Genomic DNA, 14,934 nt, shown 5'->3' on the forward strand with positions numbered 1-14,934 from the left:
CCATGTTCTGTAAGGGGTTCTTGGGGACTGTTGTTGTGCCTTGGGTGTCTCTCTCTGGGCTTCTGCCCTCACAGCTTATGCCTGGCCTGTGAGGTACCCTGAGTGCTGCAAGAGCACCCCTGGAGAGACTGAGTCCACAGCTTATGAAGGGGATTTTGAGACTCGTGCGTCCCCACAGCTTATGCCTAGCTTTTGAGGCACCTGTGAGTGTCAAACACTCCTAACCCCTTCTTCCCTAGCCTGTGACACATAGTTGAGCGTTTTCGAGGAGCTCCTAGCTTCCCTTACACTGTTCTGACATAAGACTCACGATCAGGAGATGTAATACAATAGAACTGAGACGAGGTGATTCCATGAGGAACTTAGGCTTCCAATTTTTTGACAAGGTGTATCTCAACAAACAGCAATACACCAACAAAACAATCCCCCTAAATCCCACTAAACAGACATAATGAAAATTTTTACACAAGTTTAGCAGTACAATGCCCAACCTCCCACCTTTCCTGGCCTAACTGAGTTGGGAGTTCTGGGGACCAGAGGTTATACTCACTACTGTGCCTTTTGCAGTCTGGTGGTTTCCTTTCTTCTATCTTCGGTGTCTTCGGACACTGGTTTTCCTTCAGTGTCGAGAGGCTTGCTGGTTGTTGGATCACGAGAGCAGTGAACACACACACTGGGTCAGAAACCCTTTTTTATAGCCAGATATCCAGTCAGCCCCTCGTGCTGAAATCGATCCTTCCCATTGGTGGGCTTTGTGATTTTGAAAAATGCAGCAGTTTTAGATTATTGCGGGTTTTTTTCCACTGATGTTAACCTACTCAAGGTTTGAGTAGGTGTTGATTGCGTTAGCCTCCTGTAGCCATTGTGTAGGCCCTTGGTTTGTTTTGGGTTCCTTAGTTTTCTGAAGGTCTGCATAATTTCCCTCCATTGTGTAAACATGGAGAAGACAATAGCCCGATAAGGCGATGAGTCAGTCCCACAGTTTTCGAGCAAGTGCTCTCCCATTGGCGTGAAAGCCCCATGCTTCGGGCTGACTCTGTCGCACCATTGGCCCTCCGGTGTCCTCCCCCGTCCAATCACTGCTCTGCCAAGGTCAAACTGTCTCGGTTTCAATTCACATTGCAGCACAGACAGATCCCACAGCTCTTTTCCTTCTGGGTAAAATGAGGGGGTTTTCATCCTCCCCTACAGCACCATGATGCAGAAGGCTCACACAAGATATGACATTTTTAGTATTGCCCCCATTCTTAAATTTAACCTTTTGAAAGAAGCTCAAAACAGCAGGAAGGCAGGCAGGACAGGTTTGCAGTTCTCTCTTCCCAAGGTCTGTATGGATGGACCACACCCAAAGGTCTTTTGATTTTTCCTCTCTTTCCCCCACCCCCTTAACTAATTGCAGTCTTGTGACTTCTCTCTCCCCTCCACCCCCCCCCCCTTAACTAATTGGAATGTTGTGACTTCTCTTCTCCCTCCCCCCCCACCCTCCTTAATTAATTGGAGTCTTGTGACTTCTCCCCTTCTCTCTCTTCCCCGCCCCCCCCCCCCCCCCCCATGGCTTGTTTCGTAGCCGAGCCCCAAGTCGCTGTGTCTTAGCGCGGAGCCAATTCTGCCGGCCAAACCTACGACCCTCCAGCCCTGCTTCAAGGCGTTCGGTGGTGGGGTGTGACGCAGTAAAAAAAAAATTGAGAGAACTTATGAAATCCAACAAATTTACACTTCTACGTTGACAGGTATAAAAAAAAGTTGAACTTTATTATTGACTTAGACAGTGTTCTTGACTCTCTCCAAAATCTTCGACTTAAAAACAATGGCAACTTTCAGCACCGATTTGTGAATGTGCGCTGGTTTTCTTAACTGCCCAGAAGGTTTTTCGGGAATGGCCAGATATGCTGACCTAGGAGGAAAAGATGTTGGCCAAACTGTGGAAAAATATTTAAAAAACGGCGCAGACATGAGGGAAATCTGACATTTAAAAAAAAAACTAGCCTAGAAAAATCGTAACTAAGTCGGTTACACGGTGCAGATCGCAGGGGGAAAACTTGAAAAAAAATTAATTCGCCAAAAAAACGGCGCAAATGACCTGGGAAAATTGAATCCATCATCCCTCCTCACAGCTGTAATCATTTCTTTAATCAGTACCGCAACCTTCTCCCCCCCCCCCCCTCCATTTTTACCCCTTTCTCTGTCTTGTCTAAAAATCCTGGAACCGAGAATATTTATCAGCGGTGTTTCGGCATCCCTGACCATTGGAGATGGAGAGACTGGGAGCTTCCAGCGACCTGGTTACACATTTAAATAAAAGCTACCCACATGTTATACAGTACTCAGTCATGTTGGCATAATTTCAACAGCGAGTGAAATATCATCTTCATTATAACTTGCAACATATTCTTACCTTGACGCGATTAATTAATGTCTTTTATCTCCGACAGGATCTTCACGTGCGGCAGAAGTAGGTGGGAGGTCATTGGCGACAATTCCTCAGAGGAGCTGAGTCCTTCTGAGGTTGGACCATCACATGACTCATGCAAACCATGCACCAGCTCAGACGCTCACACTTCGGTGGGATCAGTAAAGCAGATAGTTGGGGTTTCACCTGGTGGCACACAATTCACAAATGAACAAGAACTGCTGATGGACACAGGGATAGCATGGAGAGTCCACATCGGTGGGCGCAACACTCTCCAAGCTCTGCACAGCAGGACACGGATGCTGTTCCTTGGGGACCATCGATAAAGAGAAGAATCAATGAGCAGCAGCAAACAATGTGCGATGCACTGACAGACCTTCAAAGTGGAATCACCTCGCTAGCAGAGAGATTGGAGGAGTCGACCTCAAGCATGAGGGGATGATGTCACAGGCAGCTGAGATGATATCTTCCATAGGTAGAGTGGCCAGCACCATGGACTGTCAAAAGTTTCAATCAAATTAGTCCATGCATACCTTCAGTACCACCATGCAGACTCTCAATGACAACATGTCTGCCACCTTAAATAGTTTGACAGATACTGATGCTTTGGCCTTACAGGACCGTCACTAATCTGGTTCTCCAGCATAGTGGTAGCAGTGAAGTGCAGTTGGGCCATGAGGAATGATGGCAAAAGCTGATGTGGAAGTGGGGACTCCACTCAAAGCGCTTCCACTTCTCACCCACAGCTCACCTCTCTGGCAGTAGCCCAAATGCTGCCTCTTCTCCCGATGGCCGAGTGTTCCCCTGCACAAGTGCAGGTGGAACAGTCTTTGGTGGGGCCCTCATGGGCTCCAAAACCCAGAAGACGTCAACCGAGAGCATTTCAGCAGTCAGAGTAGGGATTTGAGCAGCCTGCATTACCTCTTCTGAAGCCATACAGATTGCACTACATAGGAATAGCAGAAAAAGCAGGAGTAAGGCTTCATAGTTTCATAAAGATGTGTACATGGGTGCCTGAGAAAATGTTGTTTTGAAAAGTTTTTGTTTATTTAGCTCAAGTGATCTTTTTCACCACTTTTCCGTCTTGTCTATTCTTGGTTGCAGGCTGGTAAGTGCCATTCTAACTTGTTGGATGAATGTGAATATATGAATAGATGGTGACCAATGGAGGGATGTTGAAGGGGTGGTTGGTTGGTTGCAGGACTGCGTTGTTTCAGTGTTAGTGGCATTGGGCGGGAGGAGGGGCAAGAGAGGCGTTGCATTTTCTGGTGACATGGATGCGCTTGTGCAACCTAAGTGAACCTTGCATTAATAAGGCCATTCCTGGCATCCTGGGCAGCAATGTGAGCAGCTGAGATTGCATTGCCCTCATCGCCCTCCTCCTCTTCCTCCTCCCCCTTCAAATCGTCCAAGGAAGATCTGAACTCTTCAACTTCTTTCTCTTGCAGGCTCAAACCTCACTGTTTCCCAATGTTGTGCAGAGTACAGCAAACCACAACCATTTTAGAAACCCTGGTTGGTGCTTCCTAAAGGACGCCTTCAGATCTGTCCAGGCACCTGAAGCGCATCTTCAACATGCCATTGGCATGGTCAGTCACACATTGGTGATATGGTATTCATTGTAGTTCTGTTGGGTTTCAGTGGTCATGTTTCTGACGGGTGTCATGAGCCACATTTGCAGTTGGTATCCCTTGTCGCCTAGCAGCCACCCCTTATGCTTTCAGGTCCAAAGAGATCAGGGAGCTTGGACTGCTGCTGGATGAAAGCATCATGGCAACTCTCTGGGAATCTGGTGCACAGCTGCATAAACATCTTTTTGTGGTTGCACAGTAGCTGTATGTTGAGGGAGTGGAACCGCCCTTGCGGTTCACAAATGCCCCTAGTTTATCTGGGTTGGCCAGATTGCCACATGTGTGCAGTTGATGGCGCCCTGCACCTGTGGGAAGCTAGCCAGAGCCCCAAAGCCGAGCGTCCACTCATTCTGACTTGCATCATCAATGGCAAAGTTTACATAATTGATGGCCAGCGCAAACCTGTCATTATGCATTTGTGCGTGGCCGACTGAGCGATCCTGCATATGTCCATAGCAAAGCCCTGTGGAAGGATCTGGTAGCAAAAAAGTTGAGGGTGGTGGTGTCTTTGATACCCGCTGTAATGTGTGAGCACTAGGTCCAGCAGGTCTTCTAGGAGGCTGCAGATGTCTGCCGCCACCTGATGTGACATTCTGAGCTTCCTGAGCCATTGGTGTTCAGACATATCAAGGAAACTGAGGCTCTGCCTGCAGGCTCTGTTTCGTGGGTAGTCCATCCTGCATCTCTCTGCTGTACAGCTGCAGCAGGCTACTGCGGGTACTGTTGCTGTCGCTGGTCATCTTGGTCCTCATCTGAGGTCTAATTTAAGGCAATGTAAGCGGCACCCATCCTGATATGATAGAGCAAACCTCAAGTGTAGAAAGTACCTCTAAAGTAACATCTCGGCAAAAGTACTGTGAATAAATCCCTTTCCACTAGCCAGTAAGAAAGCAGCTTGTGTGTACCTAGTATCTTTGCCTGAGATTACTTCAGCCCACTTAATTGCCGCAGTACACTCATCTTAGTTTCACTGACAAGTTTCAGGAAACCCGTGGACCCGACATTAAACTGAAAGCATTGTGTCATTATCACTCTAATTGAGCGATTAGCATAAGGAAATTGACAACCTGCCTCTCCTGAGGGATTTATGCACACGCATCCGAATGCGGAAGTTGGTGGGTTGGAGCCAGCTTCCCAATGTGCTGTCAATTCTGGTTTTAACACGGCCCCCGTAAATCCACGCGCTCTTCCAGATTAAAATTCAGCCCCAAGAGCCAATTGCATTGTGTGGAACAGGACTAGTGTGTAGGCCAGTCTGAAGGGGTGGCAGATTTCCTTACCTGAAGAACACTGGTGAATTGGGTTTTTTACGACAATCTGGCAGCTTTTTTGGTCAATTTGTCTGGTGCTACCCACGTATTACTTGATTTAATTCAGTTTCACAATTTGTCATGATGGGATTTGAGCTCATGACCTCTGGGTTGTCAGTCCAGTAATATCATCATCATAGGCAGTCCCTTGAATCGAGGATGACTTGCTTCCACATCAAAAAGTTCACAGGTGTTTCAATAATGGACCTAAAATCCCAGGTCTAGAACTAAATCTTGAAGGGTGGAAGATGTCTGTGCGTAGATTTTTTTAACGTGTGGTGGCCATTGCATACCAGCCACCACGGGCTTGACAGAGCTAGGTCTTGGTCCAGTGGTAAGGGTTAATCAAGACGACTGGAGACCAGCTCTGCTGCACGGACCTAGTGCTGCAATGGGTGAGTGAAGACGGTTGAGTGGAAACACATGGCACTAAAAATGTTGGTGAGATGGTCTCATTTATTACATTCCATGTTCTGGGATGGACAAATTGATGAATTAACAGCACATGTGAAGCCTGTTGCACACACATGTTCTAGTCTTGTTCGGAGTCTGAAGTCCACTTTTCGATAGCTGAGGCTTGTTTTGGAAAAAAATAAATCATTTTTCGCAGTTCTGGTGATAGGTTGTGTATTTGATGAGAGATGAATAATGTATTCACACAGTATCAAGCCCTGCTTCACACACTTGTAGATCAATTCTATTCAAGATAAAATATGATCAATAATTTAATTTATTAAAAATTCATTTTTTGCAGATGTTGAGAAGCTTTGCACTTTTGCTCAACGCTATCCTCTTCCCTCCATGTATCGTGTCCTTGTGTGGAAAGTATTGCTTGGTATGTCTAAATGATGTTATGAATCACACTGATGTACGTAATTATATCTATTGTGGATGAAACCTGTAATTACTTGGGCCCTTGTCTTTGTTGCATACACTGAAATTAGTTCTGTTATCTGTATGCTAAGAGTAATTCCTTCATCCATGTGCATAAATCCATCATGGGCAGTTTCATTAAAGTAAGTTTGAGATTTCAAATATGTAACTACATCACCTAGCAGCAATGCTAGAAGTTATTTCATGCTTTTTGCAAACTGATGCAGCTGGTTGTGTAAAACAACCTATTAGTGAGCCTTCTGAGTGTTTCACGATCCGGATGAGGCTGTACGTCAGTGAGGCTGCTGCTACCTCTGAATAATTGTGTTGTTGACTTCTCAGCCTAGAAATCTGATGGTGCCACGCCCGTTTTTCAGGCGCTAAACGGACACCTAAGCATCCAAACAAGAAGCGCGCGCTCATTACGAGTCGAAGGTGCACCACATGCCATATTGGTAGAGGCAAAAAAGAGTGTCCAGGGCCCACACCTGAAACAGGCATTGGTCCCTTTGCATGTGTAAATAAAGGCCATAACTACTGTTTGAGGTCTCCTGTATAGGCGCCGTTTAGGAAAACCAGGTCGACATACGGCCTAACCAGCGATCCTTAAAAGGACCACTGCAGGCTGCCACCAAAAAGGCAAGATTGTAAAAAATACTTATCTAAATGAACTGCTCCTGACTCCATGTTAAAACAAGTGGCGCTGCCTGCCACCTGTGACAGAAATCTGCAGCTTGCCAGTCTCATTGAAATGAGACCCGAGGTCCAAAATTGGGTAAGCCACGGGGCTACCTGTTAAGGTGCAGGATTGGTCCTTGCACCCAGTTCACGCTGGGCCAAACTAAATTTTAAGCCCTCTAGTCTGAACTCATTGTCATTAAACATTTCTTCTTTCAAAATCAGTACTGCAAATGGTCTAACTGTCCGAGTCCTAAGTTCTCATCACAAATTCTATAGGAAAATAAGCATTTTCTTGTATCCTGTCAATGAGGGTGAGAAAGCTGTTAAAAAGCTATTCGAACATAAGAATATCGGAAATAGGAGCAGGAATAGGCCATATGGCCCTTCCTGCCTGCTCTGTCACTCAACAAGATCATGATTGATCTTCGACATCACTCTACCTTCCTGCCCGATCCCCATACCCTTGATTCCCTTAAAGTCCCAAAATCTATCGATCGCAGCCTTGAATATACTCAACAACTGAGCATCCACAGCCATCCGGGCTCAAGCATTCCATGATTCACAACCCTCTGAGAAGCAATTCCTCCTCATCTCAGTCTTAAATGGTCAAACCCCTTAAGCGACTGTGCCCCCACCCCCCTCCCCCCCCCCCCCCCCCCCCCCCGCCAAGTTCCAGATTCTCCAGCTAGGGGAAACAACCTCTCAGCATATACCCTGTCAATCCACCTCAGAATCTTATGTTTCAGTGAGATCACCTCTCATTCTTCTAAACTCCAGAGCGTATAGGCTCAATCTCTCCTCATAGAGAACCCTCTCATCCCAGGAATCAATCTAGTGAACCTTTGTTGCACTGCCTCTAAGGCAAGTATTTCCTTCCTCGCGTAAGGAAACGAAAACTGTGCACAGTATTCCAGGTGTGGTCTCACCAAAGACCTGTACAATTGTAGCAAGACTTAATTACTCTTAAACTCCAACTCCTTGCAATAAAGGCCAATATCCCATTTGCCTTCCTAATTGCTTGATGTACCTGCATGCTAACGGTTTCCTGTACGAAGGCACCTACATCTCTCTGAATATCAACATTTAATAGTTTCTCACTATTTAAAATATATCCTGTTTATCTGTTCTTTCTAGAAAAGTGAATAACCTCACATTTCTCCACATTATACAACATCTGCCACCTTCTTGCCCACTCACTTAACCTGTCTATATTCCTTTGCAGGCTCTTTGTGTCCTCCTCGCAGCTTACTTTCCAACCTAGTTTTGCATCGTCAGCAAACTTGGATACATTACACTCATCTAAGTCATTAATATAACTTGTAAATAGCTTAAGCCCAAGTTCTGATCCTTGCGGCACCCCACTAGTTACAGCCTGCCAACCTGAAAATGACCCTGTCTGTTAACTAAACTTCTATCCATGCTAATATATTACCCCCAACCCCATGTGCCCTTGTCTTGTGTAATAACCTTTTATGTGGCACCTTATCGAGTGCATTTTGGAAATCTAAATAAACATCCTCTGATTCCCTTTTATCTACCCTGCTAGTTACATCAAAAAATGTAAATAAATTTGTCAAACATAAAACCATGTTGATTCTGACTATTCATTCAAAGATTTTCTAAGTGCCCTGTTATCACTCCCTTACTAATGGTTGCCAGCATTTTTCTGACAACTGATGTCAAGTTAACTGGCCTGTAGTTCCCTGTTTTCTCTCTTCCTTTTGTCTTGCATACCTTCCAATCCGCTGGGACCATTCTAAAATCTAGGGAATTTTGGAAGATCGCAACTAATGCATCCACAATCTCTGCAGCCATTTCTTTTAGAACCCTAGTATGTAGGCCATCCTGTCCTGAGGATTTGCTGTTTTTTAGTCCCATTACATTCTGCAGTACTTTTTCTTTACTAATATTAATTACTTTAAGTTCCTCGAAGCGAGAGTACAGAGGAGATATATGAAGATATTGCCAGGACTGGAGAATTTTTGCTACGAGGAAAGATTGGATAGGCTGGGGTTGTTTACTTTGGAGCTGAGGGGAGACTTAATTGAGGTGTATAAAATTATAAGGGTCCTAGATAGAGTGGATAGGAAGGACCTGTTTCCCTTAGTAGAGAATTAATAACTAGGGGGCATAGATTTAAAGTAATTGGTAGAAGGTTTAGAGAGGAGTTGAGAAGAATTATTTTACCCAGGACATGTTGGGGGTCTGGAACTCGCTGCCTGAAAGGGTGGATGAGGCAGAAACCTTCTTCGCATTTAGAAAGTACTTGGTTGTGCATTTGAAGTGCCGTAACCTACAAGGCTACGGACCAAGGGCTGGAAAGTGGGATTAGACTGGATAGCTCTTTTTCGGCCAGCACAGACATGATGGGCCGAATGGCCGTCTTCTCTACTATAAACTGCTATGATTCTATGATGTAGTACAGAACCCTTGGACAAGCTTGGCTTTATAAAGACTAAAGTGTTCTTCAGGATAATTTGTTTTGGCAAGTCTTCTCAGATGCACACTTTAATAATGGAGAAGATGTAGGAATTCAATTTTCAGACAAAAATATCAATAGGATTAAACCCTTAAAGGCAAGAGGTGGTAGCTGCTGGTTGCAGTTGTATGAGACAGGAAGAAACAGTGTCATTGTAAAATTGATCTCACGAAGGAGATAAAGATGTGGAGGAATAGAGGTTTTGTGTATTGACTGTATGTGGTAGTAGGAAAATCCATGAATGCCAATCTGTTTTGCTAACAAAATAAAATATCACCTTTTAAGGACCTTCGTCAATGTTTATTGCCCAAAGACATGATTGCTTAAACTTCCTCTGTTAATTGTGACTGCTTCACTAGTATAGTAAAACAGCAGTGGTGCAGCAATGTACCAAAATGTCTCGCATAAAGAATTAAATAACAGCACATAATCTCATATCATGCTACTGAATATGAGCCTACATATTGTTGATGTTACTGGACGAGCATGTGATATGTTTTTATGTGAACAATTTTAATTACTATGATGCAAAGAATATATTTTGTTGCTCTTGTAAATATTGGAGATTCCCAATGGTTCAGCTGGTTAAGTCAATGTATTTTAAATGGTTTATGCCTCGGATAGAAATAATAGATAGAAGAGTGTCATAGTGAGTGCATTAAGCATCTGTCCGTTCATGTCGTGAATAGTCTTTTCTAGGCCATGATTCTTAGTGCTGTTGTGCTAAGATTAAAGAGACAGTCACATTAACATCCTGTGTATAGAACACTTGATTTTGCCCAAGGTCTGAAATGGAGAATTGAATTTTAGATAATGCCTAAATTAGACTGAGGAGAAATGAGAGAATTAGCAAAATCTTCAGTGTTAACTTTTGCTGAGTGATTTAAACCTCTTGAGATTAAGTGAGAAAAGAGAAGTATCATATTGAAAGAAGGGTCTAGAAATTGGGCCACTTAACGCCACCCATTTGCATTGCGGTTCTGGCGAAAAATGGCGGCCGACACTCCAGCATCCATCTTTGGCACAGGACTCGGTGGCTGCCATTTTTTTGAGGGCCTGAGCACTGTTGATAGCAGCCCTGGCCCTGAACATGTAAATGAAGAGAGGGTGAACTTATCTTCTGGCTCCAAAACTATGGAGAGTTCAAGTCTTGGACTTGCGTAAAGGCCCACAGAGCCCAGGGACGCAGGTGGTTTGGAAGTGTCCCTGAGATCACATGGGCCAGCTCCTCCAATGAGAAAGGAGGATTCAATTGCAGTAACTTCCGAACGGACTCCCTTAATGTTGGGCAATGGAATCCCCAAATAATTAAACAATTTAGGCAACTCTAATAAATATAAATGTTCTGATTTTCAAATTTAGAGGTACTATTATGATTATACAGAAGCAATTTTGGAAGTATAGTGAACAGTGAGGGGGATAGTGATAGACTTCGAGAGGACATGGACAGGTTGGGTGAATGGACAAAATATGGCAAATGAAATTTAATGCTGAAAAGTGCAAAGTGACATATTTTGGTAGACAGAAAGAGGAGAGGCAATATAAACTAAAGGGTACAATTCTAAATGGAGTGCATGAACATAAAGACCTGGGGTATATGTGCACAAGTTGTTGAAGGTGGCAGGGCAGCTTGAGAAAGCGGTTAAAAAAGCATATGGAATCCTGGGCTTCATAAATCGAGGCACAGAGTACAGAAGCAAGGAAATGATGATGAATCTTTATAAAACACTGGTTCAGCCTCAATTGCAGTATTGTGTCCAATTCTGGGCATTGCACTTTCAGGAGGATGTGAAGGCCTTCGAGAGGTTGCGGAAAAGACTTACAAGAATGGTTCCAGGGATGAGGGACTTCAGTTACTGTTGCTGACTTCAGTTAAAATAGACTAGAGAAGCTGGGGTTGTACTCCTTAGAACAAAGAAAGTTGAGAGGAGATTTGATAGAGGTGTTCCAAATCATGAGTCTAGACAGAGTAGATAGAGACAAACTGTTCCCATTGGCAGAAGGGTCGCGAACCAGAGGACACAGATTTAAGGTGATTGGCCGAAGAACCAAAGGTGACATGAGGAAAAACGTTTTTACGCAGGGAGTGGTTAGGATCTGGAATGCACAACCTGAAAGAATGGTAGAGGCAGATTCAATCATGCTTTTCAAAAGGGAATTGGATAAGTACCTAAATAGGAAAAAATGCAGTGCTTATGGAGAAAGAGCAGGGGAATGGGACTAGCTGATGTGCTCTTGCAGCGAGCCTGCACGTGCTCTGTGGGTTGAATGTCCTCCTCCTATGCTGTAAGCATTCTATGATTCTCTAATCTTGCCTGAGAAAACTGAAACCATAATAGAGCTTTGTAGTCACAACTTCACATTCCATTTGAAATTGCAGCTTTTGAGGGATATGAATATTTTATAAACTGTAGAATTCTAGTGAGTGTGCTTTTGTAGAAGATGGTCAGGGGTCCAGCATAGAAGTAGCTAGGCCGTTCAATAAAATCATCCAGTTTTAGGAAAACACTTACTGAAAGTACGCCACAAATCCATAATCAAAGAGTATTCCTTTTTAAACATTTGGAGCAGAGGAAGGAACACGGGAAGAGAGCAAGGCAATGAGATTAATTTTGAATTGTTCTACCAAAGAGTTGGCACAGACATAATGCTGTGGTTCTATGGACCTATTGCATACTTTCCAGTCTACACACCTGCTTATTTGTAGCATCTAGGCATTATGATGTAATTGTGGGATTACTTTATGTAGTTCTATAGGTTAAAATTTATCTTGATCTTGCAAAAAGAATTGCGTTTCTAAATGACCATATTTCTGTTTTAGTGATCTTGGTTGAAGGATTAATGCTAGCCAAAACACTGGCAAAAGTCCGATATTCTTTGTAAAAAGTGCTATGGGATCTTTTCCGTCCACACGAGAAGGCAGACAAAACTCATAGTTTGATCCAAAACACAGCACCTCAGACAGTACAGCACTCCCCTCAGTACAGCAGGGAAGTGTCAACCTAGATTATGTGCTCAAGTCTCTGGAGTGGGGTTTGAACCCACAACCTTCTGACTGAGATGAAAGTGCTACCACTGAGCTGACAATTAGTATTGTGTGTGATCAGTGTGACAACACTTCCCATTTTATGCTGAGAAAATTAATGCACAATAATTGCATTTATCATACGATGATGCCAATTTTTAGAGTTTTAAATATGAAATGGAATATATTGAATAAGATGGGTATGTTTTGCAAGGTGACTGGAAGACAGTTTAACCCTGAGCTGTGGACTTTGGTGACTTGGAATATTTTTATGTGTAGCACTGTAATTGACATGTACCTAATTTCTTGAAAGGTATTCTTCCTCCTCACTATGAATCTCACTCTGCTGTGGTGACATTTCGGAAAGAACAGTTCCAGGACTTGTTACAAGCATTGCAGGTTATTCGGTTTGTTCAGGACTCCACGCCACAGGTTTGGGTTTACCTCCGAATGTACCAATTAGAGTCTGGAACATTGCCACGTCGTCCATCTCAGTCACTGGTCAGTCTTTACTTCAAATAACAATTGTTTTTTTGAAGTCAATGGAAATAAAAACTGGGAAAGATGGAAAACAGGCTGCTGATTCGTTATCAGCCATTTTTCACTCGCACAAAGTCAAAATCTACCCCACTGGGTGTCAGCCTGCTTGATTTATAGAAGGCAAAATTAAATGTTACAGCTTGAATGATCTACCTGTTGCACATAAGAAAGCAAATGCTGTACTATTCAAACATTACCCTGAGTCAGCACAGTTTCCTTCCCCAAATGGATTTCTGGGGAAGTGCTGGATGACTTTGAATGCTCTGGACACAGTCACTGATATAACTCTGTGTTCTGGCAAAACCACTGATCTTGTTCAAATTTAAATTACCCTCTTCAGAGTTTCTAATTGTGGGCATCATTTTTTAAATAATCAAAAATTAATCACGCCAGTTTCTGTTTTCATTAGCTGAAAAACCTGTAACTGCAATTTCCATTTGATCGACTTTAAATAACGTAGTGCCAAGGTATTTCATGGGTTTATTACAAATACAATATTGCAAAATTTGTAATTTGTTCCTGCTGTGTTCACCTTTGGTGTGTGATATTTTAAAAATCCGTTAGATTACCACCAATATTTTCTATCTGGCACAAGTAACCAGATTAGTTTCTGTAACCGAGCTTGGATAATTGGCATTTGATTTGCTAAAAACGTCTGGTCCTGTTCACTTTGTTTCATAATATAGCATAATTTACTGTAATCTGTTATTGAAGGTATACAAGTGTAATGGTTAATGGTACTGGACTAGCAACCCAGAAGTCGTCAGTTCAAATATCACCGTTGCCAGTTATAAAATTAAATTCAATAAAGCAGATCATTTTTGGCCTAGCATCAGAAAAATGGTATGAAAACTACAGAAGTTTTGTTAAACATTCAGCTTATTCACTAATGTCCTTCAGTGAAGGAAATCTGCCATCCCTACCTGGTCCAGCCTACCTGATTCTTGTGACTCTTGATGCTTTATGGATTGGCCTAACCTGTCACTCTGCCGTATAAGAAGTTACTATAAAGTAGGGTGCACCACCTTCTCAGGGTAACTAGGATGTTATAAATGTGGCCTTGCCAGCTTCGCCTACATCCTAATGAATTAAAAAAAAATGCTTACTAATGTTGTGATATCCTGATTCTCCAGTTGTCATCATGGTTTAAAAAAAATTGAATTAGTAAACTTGTTCTTTATCTCAGGAACCAGAGGATGAAGTGTTTATTGCAATAGCAGAAGCAATGGAAGAAATGGTGGAAAATGATGTTGATGCCTACTGGCTAGTCAAATGTTTTGTGAACCAATTCAACAATAAATATGGAGATTCGGTGCCTCACTTGGTAAGAGACGTGCTAAACGATTCAAATGTTAATATATCTGGCAAAGAATGATATTAATGCAATAAAACGAGCAACAGTGATCAGGAGCGGTAATTAAAACCATGCCTTATTTTGAGCATGCCCATACTCTTCTATTCTGTCTCACTACTAAGAGCAGGAGGAGAATTGATAGTGCCCCACTTACTGCTCCAATTCCAATTCTCAATGTGGCATTGCAACTTACAGATCTACCAGAGCTACACTGTTCTTTCTTGTGGCACTGGGCAGGAAACTTCCCCTGTGTGGTAGTCTGGCAATCAGCTCCTTGTTTGGCCAAAACTAACGTAATTCTTCAGCCAATAATCAGTCGTGATACTGATCAGTGCTGGAATTTCCTGCCTAAACCTCTCCACTCTCTACCTCTCTTTCCTCCTTAAGATGCTCCTTAAAACCTACCTCTTTGACCAAGCTTCTGGTCATCTGCCCTAATTTCTCCTTATTATGGCTCAGTGTCAAATTCTGTTCTATAACACTCCTGTGAAAGCCTTGGGATGTTTTATTACGTTAAACGTGCTATATAAATATAAGTTGTTATTGCCATTATACTTGCCCACCAGTGTAATCGTAACTTTTTGTGTCAACAAGCAACATGCGGTCAATAAGCATTAATTCCGTCCACTCA

At 43.0% G+C, this 14,934-nt stretch overlaps 1 protein-coding gene across 6 annotated transcripts in view; it reads left to right on the top strand.

The window, feature by feature from the left end:
• The window catches only part of tbc1d7 (TBC1 domain family, member 7), a 74,203-nt gene that overhangs the window by 32,897 nt on the left and 26,372 nt on the right, over positions 1 to 14,934 (top strand). For all 6 annotated transcript variants that reach the window (XM_070880709.1, XM_070880711.1, XM_070880708.1 and 3 more), the window contains 3 exons: positions 6,106 to 6,186; positions 12,723 to 12,910; positions 14,136 to 14,273. In XM_070880709.1, coding sequence (XP_070736810.1) covers positions 6,106 to 6,186; positions 12,723 to 12,910; positions 14,136 to 14,273 — 407 coding nt within the window. The remainder of the gene's footprint in view (positions 1 to 6,105; positions 6,187 to 12,722; positions 12,911 to 14,135; positions 14,274 to 14,934) is intronic.

The sequence above is a fragment of the Pristiophorus japonicus genome, chromosome 5, assembly GCF_044704955.1.
Source record: "Pristiophorus japonicus isolate sPriJap1 chromosome 5, sPriJap1.hap1, whole genome shotgun sequence".
Taxonomy (NCBI): domain Eukaryota; kingdom Metazoa; phylum Chordata; class Chondrichthyes; family Pristiophoridae; genus Pristiophorus; species Pristiophorus japonicus.